At 42.0% G+C, this 26728-nt stretch overlaps 1 protein-coding gene and 3 non-coding genes across 4 annotated transcripts; 1 reads left to right on the top strand and 3 right to left on the bottom strand.

Moving 5' to 3' along the window:
- The first annotated feature begins 391 nt into the window (after window positions 1–391).
- Window positions 392–26660, top strand: atp7b (ATPase copper transporting beta). The gene is given in 22 exon segments (XM_048234589.1): window positions 392–789; window positions 6903–7103; window positions 7105–7882; window positions 8636–8848; window positions 9141–9304; window positions 9430–9591; window positions 9679–9761; window positions 10080–10263; window positions 10471–10704; window positions 14473–14564; window positions 14965–15092; window positions 16009–16163; window positions 16500–16634; window positions 17044–17238; window positions 17975–18157; window positions 20672–20864; window positions 21320–21451; window positions 21806–21948; window positions 22706–22909; window positions 23595–23712; window positions 24065–24167; window positions 25389–26660. Coding segments are annotated over 22 exon segments (4161 nt in total). The 5' UTR covers window positions 392–606; the 3' UTR covers window positions 25567–26660.
- Window positions 2282–2391, bottom strand: trnal-caa. Its single transcript has 2 exons — window positions 2354–2391; window positions 2282–2327 (listed from the first exon to the last, which is right to left on the bottom strand). It is a non-coding gene; the product is annotated as a tRNA-Leu (tRNA).
- trnal-caa lies at window positions 2609–2717 on the bottom strand. Its single transcript has 2 exons — window positions 2680–2717; window positions 2609–2654 (listed from the first exon to the last, which is right to left on the bottom strand). It is a non-coding gene; the product is annotated as a tRNA-Leu (tRNA).
- trnal-caa lies at window positions 2945–3054 on the bottom strand. Its single transcript has 2 exons — window positions 3017–3054; window positions 2945–2990 (listed from the first exon to the last, which is right to left on the bottom strand). It is a non-coding gene; the product is annotated as a tRNA-Leu (tRNA).
- Window positions 26661–26728: the final 68 nt, after the last annotated feature.

The raw sequence follows: 26728 nt of genomic DNA, 5'->3' as shown, positions 1-26728 counted from the left end.
GAGTATTAGATAGCCTACGCTAAATCCCAAAGGAACTACCTACACGTCTGCTGCCTCTTATTGTCTAATTAGGCTCACCTTGTGAAGCCTAGCCCTCACTACCTTCAGGTGCAAGGACACCTTAATTAAAATGACACAGGCATACTCAGAAATTGCGAATGATCCTCGAATTATATCTTAGTTTTTAAGTAGTACGGTTATAGGTTGCGTGTCACACCCAACAAATTAACACACTGGCTTGTGGAAAATGTCGTTTATTAAACCAAAAATAACCGCCGATTTGGGGCTGATGTGCATTTGGACTCAGAACGAGTGCGTAATACTGTTCATTTGGCGGATATGTTGAGCAAACTCTGTGGTGTGTTGTTTACAAATTTTAACCTTGCCTTGCCAGTCTTAACAAAGGTCGGTATTTACGTAGGCCTATACTGCGTCTTCACGCTTTAGCCACAATGCCAAAAATAAACACTAAGCGCACGACCGCAGCATTTTCGAGCACATCCGTTATGTTCTCTACAAGCAATTCTGGCTGTTTTCAGTGAATCGCATCCGTTTCAAGGAAGACCGCATCATGGCACCAGACTAAAAAATGGCAATTGGATTGCTATGACTGTCATGTGCTTTCTCAGATCCGCGTTGTTCAGCAAAGACTCACCAAATAAGCAGTCTTTGTCAATTATAGGCTGGCTGCGCGGGACACTTCTATCCGACGCATTCGGTGACGGTCCCTTATACAGGATGTACGGCTCCACTTGGCCAGTCCAGCGGTCACCTGATCGTCCATGCTGGGTAGGGTATTTTTTCTTTCCAAAATATGAAAATAATCATTATTATTGTTAGAAATAACTGTTATTGCCTTCCCATAACTAGTTGACCACAACAGTTAGACCAGACAGACAGAAAAGGCTTTGAAGTGGTGGGATAATCTCATACTAAAATGTACTTAGTCGTTATTATGAGCAGGTTTGGTATTTTGATTCCCAGTTGAAGGACTCCGCAGCATGTGGAGTAGGCCTATGTTTCCTTATGAATCAGCCAGTGTCTGCACGTATTAAGACCTAGAGCCCATAAAGTGGATTTATAACAGTATTCTAAAGGGAATTAGTTGGACCCTTATTCATCGATGATGTTCATTTCAAGCACTCAAATCTGATTAAAATACCCTACAATGCGTCTCCCATCCTCACTGATATTTGAGATGATGAGCAATTGTGACTCAATGTCCTTCACAGAGAGGAGGCTAAGCTGATGCCACAAGTAGGCCTATAAAGATTAATGTTTGTATGTGTGGGTGATGGCTGGTAAGTTATTTAGTTTTATTAAGATATTGTTAGTTTTATTTTTCAGTTTGTCAATCATAAATAGTTGTAGTTTGACTATAAGGGCAGGGATGGGGACAGGCCTTTAAGGAAATGTGCAATATATCTGTTGAGACCGTGCACTGTGCAACCTGCTTTACTAAGGAAATGTGCAATGTATTTTAGGTCAGTGAAGCAATTAGTCAGTGCAAGCCGTTGTAGGGCGCCCTTTTGGCTTCCAACTTGCCAGGCAGTGTTGCTGACCGTTGATGTTTGTGCAGTTTCAGGAAACACATTTTTATATAGTCACGATAATCCAATCAGAACCGTTATACATTGCTCAAAAAGTTGCTATATCTTTATACTAGATTGTTAGCTGTTTACTTTTTTAAAATGTGTGTGTGTGTGGGGAGGGGGGGGGATTTGTAGATCTACAAAATGTGTAGATCTACAAATCTACACATTTTGTAGATGTGTTGGGGCGTTTAGGTCCTTTTATGTCTGTTTTAGGTAAATGTTTAAAACTGGGATTGATTAGGCTATTTGCAGGTCAATGTGAAAGTGACTTGACATGAATTAATGTTAATATTAGTTTTGTAGAATGCTTTGGATTAAATGTCTGCCAAATGAACAGACACAAATGTTTTGTTTTGTTTTTAGATTTTTTTTTTTACAAAAAAAAAAAACAAACCAACGATATGCGTCTAACCACAAGTGCAAAAAAGCAGAAAAGTGCAATATACAAAGTATAGCCAGGTGGTGCGTTGGCAGGACAAGAAATAGTGCAGTGTAGACAGTTACAGGCAGTTGGTTTACAGTAGGTGGTTTCGAGTAATATAAATTAGATATAAATATGTGCAGTGTATTAGCAGTTACTTTATAAGAGCATAATAAATATGGCTATGGCTACTTTAGTGAAACGATTTTGTGAAATCCAGTGATTTTTATTACAGACAGTGCCAAATTCAGAATTCTAAAATATCTGTCAGAAGTGGGATTCGAACCCACGCCTCCATTCGGAGACCAGAATACCCCGGCATAGGGAAGGTGTTGTCCTTGAGTCTGGCGCCTTAGACCGCTCGGCCATCCTGACATAGTGAGGGGGGCGCTCTTTCTCTACTTCATTGCCTTTACAAAGCATGATCATTAATGTAGCCTTAGCCTTTTCAAATAGAGGGAAGCAGAAAATGTCGGTAGACGGGCTCTGAGGGAAGTTGAGACCGTGTCGCTATTGATAGTCGTAATACTGTTAACGAATTCTCAATCATGAGGTTTTTCGCTACGTTTTGTGGCATCTAAGATAAAACCTCTGTCAGAAGTGGGATTTGAACCCACGCCTCCATTCGGAGACCAGAACGCTCTTTTGAGGAAGGTATTTCACCTTGAGTCTGGCGCCTTAGACCGCTCGGCCATCCTGACATACGAAGTAAATAGATCTTTCTTATACTTCATTTACAAAGCACGATCGTTCATAGGCTAGGCTATTTGGTTTTTGTAAATAGAGAAGACGGGGAAGTTGAGACCTTGTCGATAATAGGCCATTGTTAACAAGTCCTAATATGCTGTTAACGCGACTTATGCACAAGCTGTGATTCTTGAGAACATTAAATATTTTTGGTATTCTGTGGCAGACAAGATAAAACCTCTGTCAGAAGTGGGATTTGAACCCACGCCTCCATTCGGAGACCAGAATACTCCTTTCAGGAAGGTATTTTCACCTTGAGTCTGGCGCCTTAGACCGCTCGGCCATCCTGACATACTTACGAGATCAGTATAACATGATTACATGATATAACATGATAACATGAAATAACATGGTTAAAATTTCAGTGAACATTTTCTGTTTTTTTTTTCTTATCTTGCATAGAAAATGCTGGTTTTGTAGTTTTCTGTAAGTAAGTCAAGTACGCGTTTCATAACAAGGAAAATAACAATGGACACCAGTTAGTCCATAGAAATGAGTAGGCTAATAAAGGCTAAAATCATTAGGACTAGGCCTACCAAAAAGTAGGGTTGTCTAAATTACAAGATCTGAAACCCAGGCTACTATGAAAAAACTAACCTAAACTAGCCTACAGAAATGTTCCCAGGCTATCATAAATGCAGTCTATGTGTAAAAACACAAACAGGATTAGGCATTTAACCACCGAATTGGGAATCTGTGCAGGTGGCCTTTAAAACAGTCATGAATTGATCAGTTTACACTCTAAAAAATGATTCAGAGGTTAGTAGATAAAACTTAAAATGAAGAACATTTTCGACATAAAAAAATTAAGTTTGCTACTTGTACATGTATAGGTGAGTTGACAATTTATTTTAAGGAGTTTGTAATACTGAAAAAGAAAGAAAGCTGTCTCAACTTATTCATATATGGATTTTCAACACACAGTCTTGCTTTCACCTAACAATAGAAAGTATTAAGTTCCTGAAACTTGTAAATCTCGTGACCAAACTTATAAAGCTAATAACACGATTGAACGTTCAGGACCTTCCAGACCACGCCTGAGAAGTAACAGAAATTATGGCACAGGATCCTGTAGCCTGCATCCGGAACATCACAGGTAAGTGCAAAGTAGTCTAGCCTACTATTTTTGTGTTTGTTTTAAAAGCAACAGCTATCAAACAACGGCACACAGTGCATCAAAATCTTTGTCACGTGACACTCAAATGAAATTAACGCTACAGCTTGCCCTTTTGCTAATTTGAATATTTGAAAAGATGGATTTTAGCTATCTACAGACAGTAGCTATCGTGTCTTCCAAGCTAGCTGCTGCTTGCACGATAATTAAACCATTTGAAAAGATGACTTTGGTAGCTGGCGTCTTCAAAGTTACCTGCAGCCTGCCCTTTGATCATTTGGAGTTAGTAAAAGGTAAATTTAGCTGTCTGGTGTCTTCAAATTTCACCGTGGCAGCTGTATTCCATACTTAACATTTTAGCATTGCTAGTTCTAGCACTGCACGTGTTTTGAGGATCATATTTGGTCGTCCCTAGTTAAGCCTAACAATGTCACTATTTATGAAGGTTTGTGGGCCATTTGACATTCTTAGCTTAACCTGAACATAGGCCTAATAGGTAGGCCAACATTTATTTATTTTGAAGTTTGAGAAATATTATGTGTCAATCCCTGCAAACCATGTAGATTTTGTTCATTTTGTTGTTTGTCTTGAGGTAAATTTTCTAACATTGTGCCTTTCTTTTATACAGATAAATGACAATTCAGACGGACTCTACATTCATTCATTGCACAACTGGACCAGTTGCCATTGCTTTAAAATAAACAATGCTTTCAGAAAATTTAAATTGCTGTGTGCTTTTATTCAGACAGAAGTGAAGTAAGTTACTATAACTTAAAAGATCCATGCAAATTGTTACCTTAATTTTTTTTAAGTCATTTCAACTCAAGTTGTTTTTTGAGTAAATATTGTGAGACTTTTATAGTGAGAAGAACTCAATTAGTTTAGCACAATCAACCTGATTTGTCCTCTAAAAGCTTAATTAAGTTGAACCAACTTAATTATATTAATTTGATCATATAATATAATTCAGTTGTTCTAACTATATCTAAGTCTCACAATATTTACTCAAAAACGGCTTGAGTTGAAATTACTTAAAAATATCCATGCAAATTGTTACCTCAATTTTTTTAAGTTGAGTAAGTGTATTATTTTTTAGAGTGTAGTTTTGAACTATATCGTGTTAGTCTAGTTGACAGGTGCAATTAGGCAAGACCTATTTGCAGTGAATTAAATATGACTATTCAGTCTATTAAATTATTGCCTACTCGTGCGCATTTTGCACACGGCCATATAGTGACAGTAAATCATTAGCCTACAGTTACTGTTGAGAAACACATTCCTAGTGCAGAGAATGTGGGCGAGTTCATTGATAACATGTCCAGCAAACCCTGCGAAAGCTTCCGTGTGCAACATAGAGTACAGTGCAATCGGCAACATTAGTCCGTTTTAATGGAAAATAGACGTTTACAGTTAAATGGAGACTTTTCTTAAATCATGGGCTCAGTTGTGCTTAACAAAATTAGCCTACTTCGGCAATCGGCATGTCTCAAATCAAAATCAAAGCGTGAATGAACACGCCCCGCACTGCACTAGCCTATGGACAGGTCTGTTATAATTTTACCAGTCTGAATCGGACTGAGTGCAGATGATCCCTTTAACGTCCAAGGAACATGTTAGAGTAGCCTACAGTAACTCGTCCGGTTTAGGTGTCTGGTTCAGGTGTCATGGATTTGTAAACCTTGTTGACAGTAACTATTCAGTTCTTTCGGTCAGAGGTTTCAGAAAACAGGTTGATAGCATGGCGCGTAACTGAGATAATTATCAGTTAGTTGGTTAAAATGAAAAAGTTTACATCCAGCGTTAAGTCACTGAACAGTTTGACTAGACATGATTCAAACAGTGCCGTGGAGCAGGTTTGCATGGTAGATTGCCACCAGATTAAACCCATCAATTTTCCATCTGTTTTTGGAGAACATATTGTGGGACCTAATGTTGTACTGCAAAAAGATGGACAAGAAGTGGTCAAGGTCAGTGTTTGCCCTTTATTTTATTAGGCTATGCTGTAGCAAAAGTGATGAATTGAGAAGCTTATAGCCTAGATTATTGTAGCCTATATTATTGGTGCAAATGCATTTAACATAACGTTAGCCCTTGTGACATCTCTGTTCTCAAACAGGTTGCTTGTACTTTGATCTCAAGCACTCACAATAATAAGCGTCCAAAGTTTATTGATTGCTATGTGGACATTTATTTTACATTTTAGTGAGCGCGAATACGAATTCCTATTTGAGGCTCTTCCTGATTTTTAATTATGATGGTTGCTTTTTACAAGCGAGGAATTTGCTACTTTTTAAAAAAAAGTTTTTACCCATAGCTTTCATTATGAAACCCAACAAAGCATTTTCTTTACTGGAAGATAGATTTTTGTGTTACGTATTCTACAAATAATCATTATTCATGAGAGGGCTATTTTAAAAGATAGAGCCACAAAGCAGAACACAACTGGCCTACAGTTTTTTTTATTATTCTTTTTGAATGTTGTTTTGAAAGTTTTCTAAACTTATCTCATTATTAATCAAACAAACTACAACAAAAATGAAATAGTTGCACATTCAGGAAATTGTTCCACACACCACCAATATCAGTCTCTTTCATTCAGTTCTGTTCCATGGGACCCTACCTACACAAAATCCACAAAAAAATCGGTGGTCATGTGATAATTGGAACAATCCTGGAGGGTCTTTGATGTTGAGCTACAAATGTGAAGTCAGACCATAGGCCTGTCAGATTAACGGCTGGTGAAGCCAAGTCTGTCAACTTACATTTCATTAACACATTATAGTTTTTTTTCTTAAAGGTGCTCTAAGCGAACTTCTGTTGACGTTCAAACAAAACAGAGAGCTGTCCACAGAGACTGCATTTTTGTATTCAGGGCACAGGCAGCTAGCAGATGGTGAAGTGATGTTTGCACTATGTGACAAAAAATGTTTTTGCTTAGAAACCACGTAACATCGCTTAGAGCACCTTTAATATGTTAGGCTACTTGTTAATCGTTTCATATGTTTTGTCCTGTCAACCTTTACAGGAGAATGGATATGTCAGTGATGCAAAGTTGCCTCCGAAACTGGGCTTTGATAACCTGGGCTATGTCCCAGGGAGCCCATGTGAGTTGCGCCCCCAGGCCAGAGACTTGAGCTGTGGGGCCACAGACATGGCTCTGGGGAGGGACCCAGAAATCCAGACACCCCTGGTTCAGTCCGCCCTAGTGAGGATCAGGGTAGAGGGTCATGACGTGCCAGTCGTGTGTGCGGTCCATAGAGGGGCGCTTGGGCCTAGTGCCTGGTGTCGTGGCCATCCAGGTATCCCTAAGTGACAAGGAAGCAACAGTGACCTTTAACCCTGGACAGGTGGGTCCAGAGGAGCTGAGGACACACATTGAAGACATGGGGTTTGACGCTGTCCTCACGAGCAGCTCCGTTCTGCCCTCCTCCCATGGAAGGAAGCTAGAAGAGGAAACAGTAGTTGGGGACGTGGCAGTGACTCTGGGTGTTGATGGGATGCATTGTGGGTCTTGTGTGAACAACATCCAAGAGCATGTATCTGGACTCATGGGGGTCTGCTCCGTCAGTGTCTTATTGGAAACCAGAAGCATGGACCTTGTGTACGATACCTCACTGGTCACCTTGGAGACAGTGAAAGGGCTTGTGGAAGGAATCCCACCTGGTAATTTCCGTGTGACCTTGCCGGCAGAACATGAAGCAGCGACTGGGAGAACAGCTCTCACAGAAATTACCCCGAGCTCCCAACACCTGAACTTTGCACCCACGCCACCAACTACAGACAGCGTCCCTCTCCTGGCAGTTACCATTGGAATCTCAGGGATGACCTGCAACTCATGTGTGCAGTCCATTGAAGGGATGATATCCCAGAGACCCGGAGTTCTGTCCATCAGGGTCTCATTAACGGAGGAAAAGGGAATGGTGACCTTTAACCCCACTCTGACCAGTGCAGAAGAGCTAAGGGACAACATTGAGGATATGGGGTTTGAGGCCAAGCTCGAGAAAGGTATTGCTAGCACATAGCATTATTGAATGTTCACTTGCTCCCTATTGCTGAGGTACAGTGCAAGGAATGCAATTGAAAACACATTTTGTCTTTTGTCTTTCACAACGTCTTTTGCACTTCAGTATGTCATATATTGGTAATAAGAGACTTGTAACAAGATTATAACATTTGTTATTATTGCTCTATTCTGTGAGTTTATGACATTTTCATGTTTTTCATAATTAAGTATAAATTAGCTCTTTGATACATGCACAGAGACAAGGAGTTATCTCAAAAGCTTTTGATAAATTAATTTCCAGCTAATCAAACTCCTCTCCACCAAATTTAATGAGTGTTTGAACACATTTCTCCATGGTAACAAGACAAGTGGAGGCTCCTGAGTGTCACATAGCACTCCAGCACCGTGGAGTAAGCTCCGCTAGCACTTAGTGGGCCAGGAATGGCTGCTAGCCATAAAGCGGATTACAGAAGGCCTTTGTTACACAGGATTGTGTCTTAATGTAGTTCTTTTTTGATGCAGCTGAGGTAGTTAAGGTCACCCAAACTCAAATGACACCCAGGAAAGGTGGAAGGAGTTTTGTAGGTTTATTGTGTCTTTGAATAATATAAATGTTTTTTTTTTTTTTACATGATCCCATCTTATATTCTGCCTGTACAGCCAACTACATATATGTATATATATATATATTTATAAACTTTACATTTTTAAGCAAATTCTTCCATTTTGTGACATTTGTGTCTTTTTCTATGAAGAGTCCATCTCCACAGACAAAAGAACAACCACTAAATCCAACTCCAAAAGCTTTCCTCACCGTAGTCCCCAGCCATCTGATGACTTAGCAGCTAAAGTGGCCAGCGACCAGCAGCCGTGTGAAGGGACCACCCAGAAGTGCTTTATCCGTGTGACTGGCATGACCTGTGCCTCCTGTGTGGCCAACATTGAGCGCAGCCTCCTCAAACACAAAGGTGCGTAAAAAGGACATTCATTTTGTCAAAGGAGGTTTATGGCTACTGGAAAACATGGAGAGTATTGATTTATGTTTTTGTACAATTTAATCATGTGAAAATGGAGCGTACAGTAAACCAATATTTCATAAAAAGAAAGATGACCCTGATGAAGGCGTAAGCCGAAACGTTGGACGTAATACAATTGTGCATCAGTCTTTAGTGTGATACTTTTTTGTTTGACAAAAAGAAATCATATCACACCATCATTGTGTCTGTCTGTGTGTGTGTGTGTGTGTGTGTGTGTGTTTAGGTGTGATGTCTGTTCTGGTATCCCTGATGGCGGGAAAGGCAGAGGTCCGGTATGACCCAGAGGTGCTGGATGATGTTCAAGTCAGTCGGCTCATATCTGGCCTCGGCTTTGGTGCTACACTCATGGAGATCAGTGCAGTCACTGATGGGAAACTGGATCTCTCTGTGAGTGTGTGTGTGTGTGTGCGTGTGTGTATGCATGCACATGCGTGTATGTATTTTTATCCCTTTTGTTTCAGGTTTGTGCTTGTGTTGAGAAAATGTATCATTATTTTTTTATTTATTTCCAGGTGACTGGCATGACTTGTGCATCATGTATCCATAACATTGAAAACAAACTGCTCAGGACTAGGGGTGTTTTTGAGGTCTCAGTGTCTCTGGCAACCAAAAAGGCTCACATAAAGTTTGACCCAGAAATACTTGGTGCCAGGGACATCATCAGAAGCATTGAGGTATGGTATGTTAATTAACCACCCAAGATCAGATATTAGGACATAACTGTCCTGTAGCTCTGACCTCTCTTATGCTCTCTGAGATAGGCTTTGGGCTTTGGAGCATCTCTGATCAAAAGTGACGGTTTTGGAAAAAATGAAGCATTGGACCACCGGGCGGAGATTCAACAGCAAGTATCACTGCTTGTTTCCTTACATGTTCAGCACTGGCAACTATTCTGTTTGCAGTTTTGTTATTATCTTTTAGTACTAGTTTATAGTGTTAGTTTAGTTAGGATAGTTTATGCCTTTCTTGCCCAGAGGTCACTTGGAAAAGAGACATTAGTGCGATTACCCTGGTTACACAAAGGATACATAAAATAAATAAAATAAAATAAATGTGTGGAACTGTCATTCATATTAGCTAGAGCGATACATTTTTTGCCGTTATTGTTATAGTCATCATTCTTGGTGTGAATGGCTCTTTACTCTCATGGTTGTGTGTACAGATGGAAGCAGTCCTTCCTGTTCAGCCTGGTGTTTGGCGTCCCAGTGATGGGCCTGATGATCTACATGATGGTGATGGACAGCCAACACCATGAACATGGCGGCTCCATGCCCCATGGGCAGAATGTGCTCCCCGGGCTCTCCATCCTTAACCTTGCCTTCTTCCTTCTCTGCACACCTGTGCAGGTAACACCTAACCGATGAGTGTTGTTTCTGTTTGCAGTTGTCTGGTTTGACTAATCTGTCAAGCGCCCGTAGCATTCATTTAGCATGAAAAGCTAAGCTAAACAGCTAAATCTGTTTTAAAGCAGATCCTTAGCAATGAAATTCCATGACATTGACTTAACATTCTATTTAAAGCTATGCTGACCCTTTTACTTTTGCTCTCTGTAGATCTTTGGGGGCCGGTATTTCTACATTCAGGCATACCGGTCACTGAAGCACAAAGTGGCGAATATGGATGTCCTGATCGTATTGGCCACCACCATCGCGTACATCTACTCCTGTGTTGTCCTATTGGTTGCCATGACAGAGAAGGCGGAGAAAAGCCCCGTCACCTTCTTTGACACTCCCCCCATGCTGTTCGTCTTCATCGCTCTCGGGCGATGGCTGGAACACGTTGCCAAGGTGACATGACATTTGACTGTTTTTGTAATTCCATCACAGTCCTGTTTTTATGTGTCTGAGGATCAGACACGTATAAGGAAGGAAATAAGGGAATAAGTGGGAGAACGAGCAAGGAAGGGGACTGACCAACAATCCCTGTAGACAATCAGGCACGTAGATAGGGCTAGAGGCGTTTACTACCACTTTCACAATTCTTGCAGTTAAAGTGGCCATGATTATTATTATGGCATGATTCTATTTTTAAGTAGCATCTTAAAGGTAAACAATTTTTTCACATAGATTTCGGTTTCTCGAAGTCACCGAATACTGTTGGTATGAAATAATGTTTCTTTTTAAAAATCAGCGCTACCTAGCTCGAGTTGCTGCAGCCAACAGCTAGAGCAGCCAGGTTGATTTTAAAGATCCCCCCAAAGTGCTACACTGTAGCTGCCTGGCCTACTGTTGGCTAAAGTAACTCGAGCTAGGTGGCACCAATTCGATTTTTTTTTTTTTTTCATAACAAAAGTACTCAATGACCTCAAGAAACTGTGTGAAAAATGGAGTTCTCCTTTAAGGCCCAAATCTGATTTCAGAAGCTAGGTGTATAGCTCAGACTCTGCAGTCTTTTCTAAAAGTAAAAATGGAGAGCGATGGAGAAACAGACTGCAGTAACCTGAGTAGAGTGAGGGCAGAAAACTGATCTCAGGAGCATCTCGCCACATCTATTCCCGAAAGCAGAGAAATAAAGCAGAGCCACAGTGTGAATGCCCAGTTTCTGACCTCAGATCACACCAGAGCATGGGTTTTTTAAGGATACAACAGTATCCAGAGCACATACGTCACTGGCAAACCATAAATAACTTTATCATGTTAATGTGAATGCACATGCAATGTGGTGATTTAATATAAACAAGGGAAGACAAGACAAAGCCAGTTTATTTATAAGGCCTAGTTAGTTGGCACTGCTTCTGTAAGATTGAAGCTTAAAGAAACTGTGATTAACACTTATTTTGACAAACAATGACATTTAGAAAACTTGTATGAAATAAACAAAAGGTTGACTACATTTCTTAGAGGTCTGCCTCAAAGCAGCATTTCAGCTGTGGTTACAGTGTGCTTACACCTGTGTGTGTGTGTGTGTGTGTGTGTGTGTGTGTGTGTGTGTGTGTGTGTGTGTGTGTGTGTGTGTGTGTGTGTGTGTGTTTGTGTGTGTGTGTGAGAGAGAGAGAGAGAGAGACTAGGTAGGGCTGTTCAGGTGATTTATCATGTGATGGCTGGCATGTAAAAACAGCATTGTAAGGATGCTTGGCTGTCACAGATCCCGTGACCTGCTTGTGACATCTAAATTTCGCTGAGTAATACTTCAAACAATCTACCTGCACTATATATAGATAATCATATCCAGTGCCGGCCCGAGCCTTTTGGGGGCCCTAAGCAGAATTTGATTTGGGGGCCCCCTCCCACAACGCACCTGTGAGTCACCTGTGCTTGGCGATAATTGACAACTTCACACTATAATGTCATATTATAAATTCATACAGTAAGGTTATGTATTAATACAGTGACTGATTATGAACTACTGTCCCCCTGGACACAGATGCATAAGGACTCAGTAGGCTCATTCAGTAATCCATCCTTGCTCACATGGCAAAAATGTTTTGGGGCTCCGCTCTAGACTTCTGGCCCCAAGTGCTTGGTAAACCAATGTATTAGTTGTTATTTACCCCAACCCTGTCACCTTTTAATCTTAGAGGGTACTTATTGATTTATTATTTACAGATTTATTTGAAACATTCATATTCAAAGTGAAGCACTAAGGGTGGTTTACTGAAGTTGAATTGACAAATAACAAAATACAACAGCATTTGTATTTGTTGTAAACAAGTACATCCGTTTAATGACTTGTTTTTCAACAGATTTGCAGAACAAATCCGCAAATGTGCATTAAATGAGCAATCTTCAACTACAAAATAAAACCAAAATAGACAAACATTAATAATCAAAAATAAAATGTCCCAAAAAATAGATACTTATTCCTACTTCGTTCCTGGCTTTCAGGTATCTGCAACTCTGCAGTGGACGAACCTGCAATGATTAAATAAATACATAAATAAATAAAACAAAAACTATGTTAAATGTGTCATGTCATATTAACAGGCTATGTAACCATTTGCCATCAAGAAAACCTCACCTTCTGTGTCATCAGCCATGGAGGCAGACACTTGATGAGGTAGAGTTAGGTAGTGGTAGAGATGTGCTCCAAAGTACTTCAACAGTGTCTCTGAAAAAAAAAAAAAAAAAAAAATTGCATAAGTGCATATTTGATCGAGCAGAATGAGTTTATTTTGCTATCATTACTTACACTAATCAACAAGCAATTCCACATGTAACAATTCATATTCTATTGGCAAATGAGGCATAATCAAAAGTATACTTAATTGCAGTATGGTGAACGCTTAACATGGTGATCTACTGCAGCCTAAATATTATGGTAGCACCGCTACATCACTTGCCACTATCTTAATCAAATGTAAGTCTATTTTCATCACAGAAGTCTCCCCACCCAACATGGTATATTTTCTCAAACACTACCATCTCTCTCTATCATAGAGCAGAGCGCACGTACTGCCAGACTGCACGTACTTCCATCTTAGCCTATGAAGCTGGAACGTTACGATTGCCCAGAGTCGCGCTAGTCAGTGGGTTGGGGTTGTGACTGGGAGCCTGGGCTTAGCCTGCTGTTGCTATCAGACTTACCACTATGTCACATATTATAGAACAGTAATAAACTATCAACACTTTCAGGTGCGAAATCAGAAACAATCCCTCTGTGGTACATTTGCCTTCAGCTACAGTACGTTTTCATGTAGCTAGTGCTAATGTCCACGTCAGTCAGCTAGCTAACTTTAATTTACAACAAAAGCCCACCTATGGCTAGGGTACATGCTTGATTAAACATCCAAAACAATCCCAATATCCTTGACATCTGAAATACATCTAGATAAATATATATTAATGGGAGACATTTCTCTGTTGATGGCGGAGATTTAGCTCTGGTGATGGCTTATATTATTAGATCATGACAGCTAGCTAGCTGCCTCAAGCACAAAACATACTGTAAATAATCATCAATAATCAAAACATACCTGTATCTTGCTCGTTTTTCTCCTCCTCTGTCATTTTCTTCTTACTGTTTTTGGCACCAGAGGGATACTTTTCTTAACATTACCGTCTCTTCCGATTTTTGAACTTGATGCAGTGTCTGCACGAATTGTCTATGCATCCGAGGTGTCTAGTTTATGCGCGTGACTCAAAGGCTGGCAGACACAGTAGAGGTAGGCAAGCATATTGATCATGAAATCAGAATTTTCTTGTTTTAAATGATTAATTGTTTCATTTATTCATTCATTGATGTCACTTGTTTACGTTATTTATTATGTAAAAAAAAGAAGAAAGAAACTCGATTGGGGGCCCCCTGGTGGCCAGGGGGCCCCAAGCAGCCGCTTAGTTCGCTTATGCCTCGGGCCGGCCCTGATCATATCTCTGTGTACTATGGCTGAAATCTCATGCATGATCTTACACCAACAAGCACCTTAAGTGTGTGCTTACTGGCGATTATTTCAGAATGATTAACCAGTGCACTGTGTCCTTCTAAATGTTTCGGTTGTGATTCCATTACAGACATAAAATCACAGAAGATCAAAATTGAATGTAAAAATTTAGTTCCAGGGTGTTCTCCATGAAAGATATCTCTGTATTAATATATTGTGCTGTCCCTGTCGCTGTTAGAGCAAAACGTCTGAGGCGCTGGCCAAACTCATGTCCCTGCAAGCGACTGATGCCACCATAGTTACCCTGGGTCCTGACCACTCCATCATCAGGTATGTTGTACAGTGGTCCTTTAATATACTGTAGCTATGTTAAACTGTATGACTCAGAGAAAACAAGTGATCATATTTTGCAGTTCAGTTTACTTTTGTCATTTGTGTAACTCAAGAAGGAGACTGAAGAACATTGCGAAATTGATGTATGATGTGGATTAGCATTTGCCTCTTTGACATGTATTATGTGTGTGTGTGTGTTTCTCTGTATGTATACGTGTGTGTGTGTGCACGCATGTGTGTTTCTCTGTATGTATACGTGTGTGTGTGTGTGTGTGTGTGTGTGTGTGTGTGTGTGTGTGTGTGTGCATGCATGTGTGTTTCTCTGTATGTATACGTGTGTGTGTGTGTGTGCACGCATGTGTGTTTCTCTGTATGTATACGTGTGTGTGTGCTGCAGGGAAGAGCAGGTCTCTGTGGATCTGGTCCAGAGGGGGGACGTGGTGAAGGTGGCTCCTGGAGGGAAGTTCCCTGTGGATGGGAAGGTGATCGAGGGCAGCTCCATGGCCGATGAATCTCTCATCACAGGTAAAACCTTATGCTTGCACGTACTCTTATCACATGCGCAGACACACCCGCACACACACACACACACACACACACACACACACGCACCCCCCCCCCCCACACACACACACACACACACTCTCTATCAGGCTCACTCCTACCCTTAAATGACACTCCTGTATTCCTTACACACTGAGTCTGTCATTCAACAGGCTGTTTTTGTAAGGTGTAACTCCTCCGATTTTCTATCTTTTCTGTACCCTGTCATATCATGACAGTTTTATATATTTTTATGTAAACAATTATGAATGCAGAAAGCGTCAATACAGTCTTTTTATGCTGTTTCCCCAATTGAGTCTTTACACAACCAAAGTGAAGTGTAAAGATCAGTAAGTTTACTGTTAGCATATGCTGCACATTTTGCTTGACTGCTCAAACTTCTCTCTTCACATCGAGTTATTTGCCTCCGTGTCCTCCATTAATTCTGTATATCGGGACACCGCGGTTATCCCTTACATGTTCTCTGACTGAATCCATGGACGGATTATGAACTTTCGGGCCCCTGGGCCAGGTGTATTAAGGGCCCCCCACTAGTTGTCGCATATGTGGGGGGGTTGGGGGTCCTCCCCCCGAATTTTTTTTATTTGTTTGATGTGATTTCCTGTATTCTGGTGCATTTTGGGGATGGCCAATTCTACATTCAATCAGATTCATAGCCTACATCCTGATTTGTTGATATATATATATATATATATATATATATATATATATACTTATATATTGAGGCAATGATTCCATGCAAAAGCTTGGGCTTCAGGGCCCCTGGGCCTGGGCCCGGTAGGCCCGTGCAGTAATCCATCCCTGACTGAATCCCATCACTGGTTGCGGCTGTTGTCTGTCTGTCTGTCTGTCTGTCTGTCTCTGTGTGCCTCCTCAGGTGAGCCCATGCCCGTCTGTAAGAAGGCGGGCAGCTGTGTGATTGCGGGCTCCATAAATGCCCACGGAGCGCTGCTGGTGGAAGCTACTCACGTCGGGGCGGACACCACTCTCAGCCAGATAGTCAAACTGGTCGAGGAGGCCCAGACATCTAAGGTGAGGCGCGTGCACACACACACACACACACACAATCTCCTGTGTGGATACACACCCACATACACACATACCGCAGGTAAACACACATTTACATATACACACACAGACACAGAGACACTCATTGAACGTCAGAAACAGGTATGTATGAATGACAATACATCACACACACACACACACACACATACATACACACACACACACACACACACACACACACACACACACACACACACACACACACACATACACACATACATACAGACACAGAGATACTCTTACACCATATTACCGTAACATTCACTAAGCATTAACACTTGCATCCTCTGTCTTGCCCAGGCGCCTATCCAACAATTTGCTGATAAACTGAGTGGCTATTTCGTCCCATTCATCATGGTTGTTTCTGTGGTCACCCTGGTGGTCTGGCTCATCATAGGCTTTCTGGACTTTGACGTTGTTGCTGAATATTTCCCAGTGAGTTCTGTTTCGTATTGATTGAACTCTGTGTGGTCGTTAAAGTACACTCTAAGAAATCTGTTGGCTGTACATATACTTCAGTGATGCAGTATTGCAGCATGCTTAGTATTGCTTAGAAGGAGAACAAGTTTAGGCTACCAGACTACGGCAATGTTTGCACAGTGACAAATATGTTTTTGCTCACTTATCTGACTCTAGGGGAGACAGCGAATAACCCAATTTTAGAAAACGGTGGTGTGTTCCTTTAACCTGAAAAGCAATACTAAATGTTCCCAGGTTCTGTTTACATGGGTCCTACTATGTGCTGATGCAGAAACACCATTGTAAATGATGCAGACATATCCATGTGTAGACTTTGTGTTATAGATTGTGAAGTGTCTGTGTGGTCTCAATGCTGTGTCACCAGGGCTACGATAAGAACATTCATCGCACAGCTGTGATTGTGCGCTTCGCCTTCCAGACCTCCATCACGGTTCTGTCAATCGCCTGCCCCTGCTCCCTGGGCCTGGCAACCCCGACTGCTGTGATGGTGGGCACAGGGGTTGGCGCCCAGAACGGCATCCTCATCAAGGGCGGGGAGCCCCTGGAGATGGCACACAAGGCAATGGCACCTGACCCGTCACCACACTCCCAGAGTGGCTAGGCCAAAGCAGATAAACCAATTTAAAGTTTTCTTTTTTTGCCATCAATATGTTAATGTAGGGGCATTTTGATGCACTGTAATGTCAAATAAGCCTACAAACCTATGGATTCTATTTATCTTAATTGTGTGATTGGACATGGGTGAAGTTGGTCCTTTCAGTAGCACTACAAAACTACACTAAGGGTGTAGTTTTAGGTTAACAACATTATAGCATAGCGACTCACAACTAACAGGTGTTTAGTTACATGCAGATTACATGAGTTTGAACAGTGGCAACTTTATTTACCTTCTTCCAAAAATCTGATTTGTGGTTTTCTTGGTCCCTCTAGTGGTCAATCACTGAATTGCATTGGCAAGATACCCTAACAAAATAACTGTAAACTCTATCATTCCTTTCTTTGTGTTATCTATTCAAAGTATCACTTACAAGGATACTTTGTGCACATCCCAGGTGCTGAACAAAAACGTTTTTGTGAAAAAGTTTGCACACTCCTTGGTATTTTTTTGAGTTTATTTTCTCATTTGGCAGATATGAGAAAATAAACTCAAAAAAGAATACCAAAGAGTGTGCAAACTTTTTTCACAAAACAAAATCTATTTCGTGATGATATAGCATGGCCTTGTTTCGTAGGGTCATATCTCTTTTTAATGTCTGGAGAATTATAAACTCTTTGACGAGTCCCTTCTTCTTCAGATCAAGACAGTGATGTTTGATAAGACGGGCACCATCACCAACGGAGTGCCACTGGTGACGAGGGTACTGGTGCTGTGGGACAAGGCCCGCATGCCTCTCCGGAAGGTTCTGGCCGTCGTGGGCACCGCTGAGGCCAGCAGCGAACACCCACTGGGTCTGGCTGTCGCCAAACACTGCAAACAGGTGAGAGATGGTGTGTGTGTGTGTGAGTGTGTGTGTGTGTGTGTGTGTGTGTGAGAGAGAGAGAGAGAGAGAGAGTGTGTGTGTGTGTGTGTGTGAGAGAGAGAGAGAGTGTGTGTGTGTGTGTGTGTGTGTGTGTGTGTGTGTATGTGTGTGTGAGAGAGAGAGAGAGAGTGTGTGTGTGTGTGTGTGTGTGTGTGTGAGAGAGAGAGAGAGAGGAGAGAAATAGAGAGTGGGGGGAGTGGCATAATGAATGTACAGCAAAGGACACCACTCACAGTTCCTTAAAAAAACTCGCCCCACAGACGCTTCGGGCTAAAAGCATTATCACACTGAAGAAGAGCTTTTCGCTCGAAACGTCTGTGGGATGATTAAACGTTTTTTTAAGGAACTGTGAGTGCTGTCCTTTTTCTATACATTCATTCATCTTAATCTTAAACTTTTGTTAATTTCAAAGTTTGCATGGGGAATCTAATCTCAACAAAAAAATGCAATATTTTGGTGCAATGAATAATTTAGGTTACATTTTTTACCATTACCCAAGAAGAATGCAGAGTTAAAGATAGGCTGTTAAAGTTATGATTTCAGTGGACAATTGGTTTTAACATTTCAATAGCAATTACCAAACCCAACGTATGTAGACACATTTTACAGTTAGTACACATCTGAAATCTCTTCATGATCTGACAAAAAGGTTTTGTTTTTCACCAGGTATTGCACAGCCCTATTTAACAGCATTCAAGATACAAAAATTCAGCACTATAGCCAGAGACTTTCTAATGAGGAGACACAGCACTCAAAAAATCCTCCAAAACCGCGGCAAAACGGCAACATGTGAATGCATTGAGCCAATCATGTGGTGTGTTGTGAATACATTAAGCCAATCATATGGTGTGTTGTGAAGACATTGTGCCAATCATGATCTCGCCGCTGGAGCAAGGTTGGTGTCGCGAAGCCTTGTGCACGCACATTTCTGCTGAAATAGATGCCCGAGAAGTGCCCAAAAGCGTTACAATATGGCCGCCGAGTGGAGGGACTTGCCTAAAAGGACTTTGCTATAGCAACACTAGGCAGTACAGAGGAAAAAAGGCCCGTGAGCTGAAGCAATCGTTTTTCAGTCCTTGAAAAATCACGCCACAGAACATTCTCAAAGATACAGTATGCTGCAGCACTATGCTTCCATTTGCTGTACTTCCTTTTTTGTTTGAAGAATGAATGGGAAAGGGATTCGGAGCCAGAGGCTAAAATTTAACCCACCCAGCTACAATTTGTAAGGTATCACCAATATTAAGTTAATGTTACAAATGTAAGGTCACATACAGTCTTAAAAATATGTATTAAAAACTGCACAATGGAGGATGTTTTCAGAACGTGATCTGTAGGCAACTGGGTGGCTATTTTTAGAAGGTGCACTGCGGGCACCTCACAGGCGTCCCGCAGGCGCCGTGTCGGCGAGGCCTGCTCTAGCCGTTACAGAGGGCCAGCCTGCAAGGTCGCTCTCCCCTGACTCTGAGAATCACAAATTGGTTTGTGTCAGTCAGAGAATATTTGTAAACAAATCCACATGTACGGTGTCCAGGGGGAAGGATGCAAGCCATGAGGGGTATTTGTGACAGTTGTATAAATTGCAAATGCTCCACAACTTCAGGGGAAGCCAAGTTGCAAAAAAAGCCAAAACAAAACTGCTTTGGATACCTTTAACAGAATTCAACAAAAACAATGCAAATGTCTTGAATTAGGGTGACTGGATTATGTGTATCATACATTATGTGGTGGTGGTGTAATGATTAGGGATCTGACCTACCAAATGTAACACCTGAAGGTTGTGCTCCTGAGCAAGGCACTTAACCCCAAATTGCTCCAGGGGAACTGTCAGTGTGAGAAGGTCACTGTAAGTGGCTCCAGATGAGAATAAGGAATATAGCAATGTCTGTTGCCATCCTCCGCGCTATTTATTTCACCATTTGAACTAAGTCTCTGGATGCCCTTAAATTGTGTAACATAATGATATTTATGTTATGTTCATTAAGCTGCCGAATTACAGCACATCAGATAATTTACTCCAGAGAGATTAGTGTGCTTGGTTGCCAGAGTAACACAGAGTCCTAACTGATTAATGAGTCTCGTCATTTATGCGTGTGTGTGTGTGAGCTTATGCCTGTTTGTCGCTTGTATGTGTGTGTGTGTGTGTGTGGGTTGGGGATATTTTTTATGAGTGTGTGGGTGAGATTCCAACCATAAAGTTTGAAAAGCAGGCAGAGAGTTGTTCTATTGTGTGTTGCTCAGTGCGTCTGTGTTTAAAACGTACGTGTGAAGGAGTAACACTTTCTTCGTGTCTGTGTGTGTGTGTGTGTCTGTTTCCCTGAGTGTTTGTATACTCTCTTTCTCTCTCTTTGTCTCCGTGTGTGTGTGTTTGTGTGTGTGTTCCTGAGTGTGTGTATAACTCTCTCGCTCTCTCTCCACTCTCCCTCTCTCGTGTATGGGGGTGTGTGTGTGTGGGCGGATGGACGTTTGTAGGAGCTGGGCACAGAGACTCTGGGGTTCTGCCATGACTTTCAGGCAGTGCCCGGCTGCGGAATAAGCTGCAGGATCTCCAACGTGGACGAGCTGCTGCGTACCCTGGACCAGGCAACCAGTGACTCCGAGGACCATATCACCATAGAAGGGGCCACGACGGACGAGAGTAGCCTGCTCACTGGCCCAGAGACTGGTCAGTTTCTCTGGACAGTGGAGCAGATAGCAGAGAAGCTTTGTATTCCTTGCCCTCCATATGCATACATTTTTATACATGGAGGTTTTTGGGAGGGTATTGGCAGACGGTCCACAGATTTACTTCAGTAGCTCCCAGAAAGTTCTTTATAAAAGTGTTTCACTCAGTTCAATCTTGTTTTTTTAACAAATCCTTGTCCACCCATGTTCCACCATTTTAAATATATTAGTCTGGATCAATAATCAGTAGGAGTGATTCAGTGACGTGATTAATGTTGGCTCTGACTTCTGAAGTTGTGAAGTATTATTCAGTGTTATTTAAGATATTCTGTTTAATGATGTTTTGATTACCTACAGTATAGCCAATCTAACATAATGTGTTATGTGTGATCGGTGTAAGTGATCGTGTGTATGTGTGTGTGTGTGTGTGTGTGTGTGTGTGTGTGTGTCATTCAGGAACGTACTCGGTGCTGATTGGTAACAGAGAGTGGATGAAGCGTAATGGTCTACACATCACCACTGATGTGGATGAAGCCATGACCAGCCATGAGACCAAAGGCCAGACTGCAGTCCTAGTGGCCATAGACGGTACTGCCAACTCATCTCACACACAAAAAAAAGTGTCAAACTCTTGTACTGTACTGTATGAATTATTTATCCTGACAAATAAAACGTGTCACGCACACATTGAAATTCCACTGAAATTGTACAACCATGTAACAGATGGTAGTTGTTTCACTGATACCTAAGTAGTTGTGTACTCTGCTATCAATAAATAATTAACCTTATCATCCCTCAGTTCCTCAGAGTTTTTTTAATAGGGTCATATTATAATTTAGTTAAAAACACCTTAACGTTTTTAAACGTTAAACGTTGAAAACATTTTGTTTCGTTACTGTACTACTGAACTGGTCTCCATCCTACTCTGCAATTCTCTCATAGGGGTGCTGTGTGCCATGTTGGCCATAGCCGACACGGTGAAGGCCGAGTCTGCACTGGCCGTCCGCACCCTGAATAGCATGGGCATTGATGTTGTCATGATCACAGGAGACAACCGTCGCACCGCTAAAGCTATCGCCACACAGGTGTGGGATTTGTGTGTGTGTGTGTGTGTGTGTGTGTGTGTGTGTGTGTGTGTGGAGGGGTAATAATTACATTCTCTGACAGTGAAGTTTCTCCTGACAGTGCCTTCTTTCTAGAATGACCATCTTCATAAAAGCCTGTATGTTGGTATGTTAACGCATATTTGTGTGTGTATGTATGTCTTCATATACATTCATAGTGTATGTCATATGTGCTTGTCCCTACAGGTGGGCATCAGGAAGGTGTTTGCAGAGGTGCTGCCATCTGGAAGGTGGCCAAGGTACAGAGTTACAGGAGCAGGGCCTGAAAGTAGCCATGGTGGGCGATGGCGCCAACGACCGCCCGCGCCAGCCCGGGGCTGACCTTGGTATCGCGCCATCGAACGGGCACCGACACCATCGAGGGCCCGACGGCGGGTTCTGATCAGGTGGGTGTGCTAACTGAACTAAACCAAGGGCTGAAATAGGGCTGACCATGGGCTGAACTAAGGGGGGAGACAACCGTCGCTGCCGCTAAAGCTATCGCCACACAGGTGTGGGATTTGTGTGTGTGTGTGTGTGTGTGTGTGTGTGTTTGTGTGTGTGTGGAGGGGTAATAATTACATTCTCTGACAGTGAAGTTTCTCCTTGACAGTGCCTTCTTTCTAGAATGACCATCTTCATAAAAGCCTGTATGTTGGTATATGTTACGTACATTTGTGTGTGTATGTATGTCTTCATATACATTCATAGTGTATGTCATATGTGCTTGTCCCTACAGGTGGGCATCAGGAAGGTGTTTGCAGAGGTGCTGCCATCTCACAAGGTGGCCAAGGTACAGGAGTTACAGGAGCAGGGCCTGAAAGTAGCCATGGTGGGCGATGGCGTCAACGACTCGCCCGCTCTAGCCCGCGCTGACCTTGGTATCGCCATCGGAACGGGCACCGACGTTGCCATCGAGGCCGCCGACGTGGTTCTGATCAGGGTGGGTGTGCCTAACTGAACTAATGGCTGACCATAGGGCTGAACTAAGGGCTGACCATAGGGCTGAACTAAGGGCTGAACTAAGGGCTGACCATAGGGCTGAACTAAGGGCTGACCATAGGGCTGAACTAAGGGCTGAACTAATGGCTGACCATAGGGCTGAACTAAGGGCTGACCATAAGAGTTCTGTGATGGGAAAAATCCATGTGAAGGTGTAACGGCAGTGACATTAGTAGCAGTGGCCTCACATCAGCCTCACATCAGCGGTGACATTATTATAATTATTATAATATTATATTGTATTGTTGTTGTTGTTGTTGTTGTTGTTGTTGTTGTTGTTGTTGTTGTTGTTGTTGTTGTTGTTGTTGTTGTTGTTGTTGTTGTTGTTGTTGTTGTTGTTGTTGTTGTTGTTATTATTATTATTATTATTATTATTATTAGTAGTAGTAGTAGTAGTAGTAGTAGTAGTAGTAGTATAATTATAATATACACAGTGTGTATAAAGGTGATACGCAATGTGTTTTTTTGAGTGTTCAGTTGCTACTTTGTCTCCATTGTTTTCCATACAGAAATAGACATGAATCATTTGAACACACCTCTGATATGAAGTGTATGTAAGTCACAATTAAGGGGTTAAATATTGACTTCTCTAATCAGACAGTGCATGTGCTTTTAATCTGTGATAGAATGATCTGATGGATGTGGTTGCCAGTATTGAGCTCTCAAAGAAAACGGTCAAGAGGATTCGTATTAATTTTGTCTTTGCTCTCATATACAACCTGTTTGGAATCCCAATTGCTGCAGGTGAGTGCAAGGCTGAACATGCACTGTACAATTTCTTGTGTGAGGGTATTGTTGGCTGATGTTGACTTATTGTATGGTTTCTGAGTCTGTGTTGGTGTGTGTGTTGGTTACACAGTTGTAGGTTAGAAATCATTTATATTTAGTCATGAGAAATGGATGACAGTGATAGCCTACAGGTGTGTGTATGTGTGTGTGTTTTTTGTGTGTGTGTGTGAGAGAGAGATTCTTTGTGAGCAGGTTTGGGTGAGAAAGTGAGTAGGTTCACTGTGTGTGGCTCACACAGTTCTAGGTTGGGCTTCGATAAATTTGTGATTATATATAGCTGACAGGTGCGTGTGTTCTGGTTTTTCAGGAGTATTCATGCCAGCTGGTCTGGTGCTGCAGCCTTGGATGGGCTCAGCAGCAATGGCAGCCTCCTCTGTGTCAGTGGTGGTCTCCTCATTATTGCTCAGACTGTGAGTTAAGCACACACACACACACACACACACACACATAATATCAGTCTAGGTATTTGAAAACATCCATTAACACCTGTGAAAAACCACAACAAAACGAATAGACCGCCGACTGCTTCCATCTGTCTGTCTAATTTACAAACGTCACAGTGCCATTTCAAAAACAATCAAAGGCTCAGTCTAACCCAAGAGACTGTGTGATAGCCTTCATGAAACTTTTATAGTTATTCACTCTCTCTTTCTTTATCTCTCTCCATGCCTGGTGAAAGAGCTGCTCATTATAACCATTATGAACTTTCATTTGGGAAGCAGATGTTGCACACATTATATTCAGTCTTCTTCTTTCTCTGTCTTTGATTCTCTTCAGTCTATGTGTGTGTGTGTGTGTGTGTGTGAAGGATTCTGGGGGTGGATAATTGCATAACTCCTCAGTTCCCTATAATGCCTGCCTGAAGCACATTGTTGGGCCAACTAGCTTCTTTCCTGATTCAGCTCTGGCTCGCCTTGGCAATCTGTGCTGCTTTTTGAGTAGTGAAAACCAAAACCAATCTCCAACAATAAATAAATAAATAAATAGTTCTTGCAGCACTGTTGCCTCGGAAACCGTAACAGAGCGGCAGGTGTTCTGATGGTTACCAGGGGCAGTTTTTAACATGGACGCCCACTCAGGAGCAGAACACAGGGCACCCAGAACTCCTTTGTCTCTCTCGAGTTATTTTTTCTCTCATTCTCCTTTCCGCTATCCACATATCCCTCCGTTCACAAAACCACCATTCACACTCGCATACAGTGTCTCATTCATTATCATTCATATGTTCACATTTTCACAAAGACTTGTTTCCTTACTGACAATCATCATTTTTGTTACTTTGCCTTTCTCATGCTCCCCCTCTCAAGGCCAACGCCCAGTGGTGGCGTCTGACACCAGTAAGTGACGCCAAAGTTTAGAACTTTATTACTTTTAACGGACCAACGCCCAATGGCGATGTCTGACATGCGTCGACGGCAAAGTTTTGAAAATTGTTCTATCTCTAGAGCGTCAAATCCATAGACACAAATGTTGTCGCCAGTGAGTGTTAACCTTCATATCTCCCCCATTCTCTGGTTTTGCTCTCCTTCCCCCCTTTACTTTTCTGCCTGTCTCCCCCTATTTCATCCCTCTATTTCCATCTTTACATTCCTGACCTTCTCTCACCCTTTTTTCTTCATTGCCTTTCTCAGGTACAAGAAGACCCCGGTGGAGATGTTTGAGCTTCGAGCCCAGGGCCACACGAAGAGCATCAACCCCTCTGAGGTGAGCGTCCACGTGGGCCTGGATGACCGCCACCGCACCCCCCCACCTGGCCGCCACACCTGGGACAGGCAGAGCCAGGGCAGCTATCTCCCGGGGTCCCCTTGACCGTCCTCCTCTTCCTCAGCCCAGGACCGGCGCTCTCTCCTAGATGATGAAGGAGGTGTGGACTTGATTGTGTGACCTTGCTTCCTTCCAAGGATGCACATACAAGAGGATGCCTTTGATTACGGTTCTTGGGACCAACTTGGGACCATCTGCCCCATACACCCCTGTACACTGAGGGTGAGTAAGGAGGAGGGGGCAATCAGAATGACAGTTTACTTAAAAGCCAGCATCCTGACCACATTCAGGCACATTCTAGTACCTACAGGGACCTGGGTTCGATTCCGAGCCAAGGTCATTTCTTGATCTCACCCTCATCCTTCTTTCCCATTCACTTCCTGTTAGTCTTCACTGTCCTCTCAAATAAAGGCAAAAACATAATTTAAATTCCAATGAAAGGGATCATTCTGGATGGCTATGAAGACACCAGGAATGGAAGAGACATCTGAATACTCAACAACTTTTAGGACAACTATATCAGAGGACAATACTGTTTGCAACAGTGTTTAATGTGGAAAATCATTTAATTTACATTGTATCAGTTAATGCATTTTCACATCTCAATCATCAAATAAATGTTTAAAGATTTTACCAAAAAAGAAATCTCTTTCCCCCTTGATGCATGTGGTAGCCAAGCATTTAATAATCTCCCAAACCTTTAGCTTCCATAATGGCCCCTATGTATAAATATAGGGGCCATTATGGAAGCTAAAGGTTTGGGAGGGCACAATTAGAGTCTTCTCTTATGACGTGCTCACCTACAACAACTCTGTTTATACATATATAATACAGCACATGTGCTTAATATACCCCAAATTCCTTTAAAACCCAAGGATCTGTCACACAGATCGGCATCTGCTGAATTTGCAGGTGTCTTACCCTTTGCTTCGATGGAGACTTTAAAAAAATGGCATTAGCAAGAGTGGGTAGCATTCATTTTGCATAAAGGTTTAAGAGGACCAACGAAAGATCTCTTTAAGTGGTTTAAAAGACAATATATGTGACCACATGATTTACATCCTGCATTCAAGAGACTATTGATGTTGTTTTGTTTTTCTCCCAGCATTGGTTCAAATAAAGACGTGTAACGATACATACACCATTTATAATGTAGTACATTTAAACAAAAAAGCACAGCACAATGGGATGTAAAAAAGACAACAAA

Source organism: Alosa alosa, chromosome 23 (genome assembly GCF_017589495.1).
Source record: "Alosa alosa isolate M-15738 ecotype Scorff River chromosome 23, AALO_Geno_1.1, whole genome shotgun sequence".
Lineage (NCBI taxonomy): Eukaryota > Metazoa > Chordata > Actinopteri > Clupeiformes > Clupeidae > Alosa > Alosa alosa.
The sequence above is the reverse complement of the archived record's forward strand: the minus strand, read 5'-3'. Positions and strand labels throughout refer to the sequence as shown.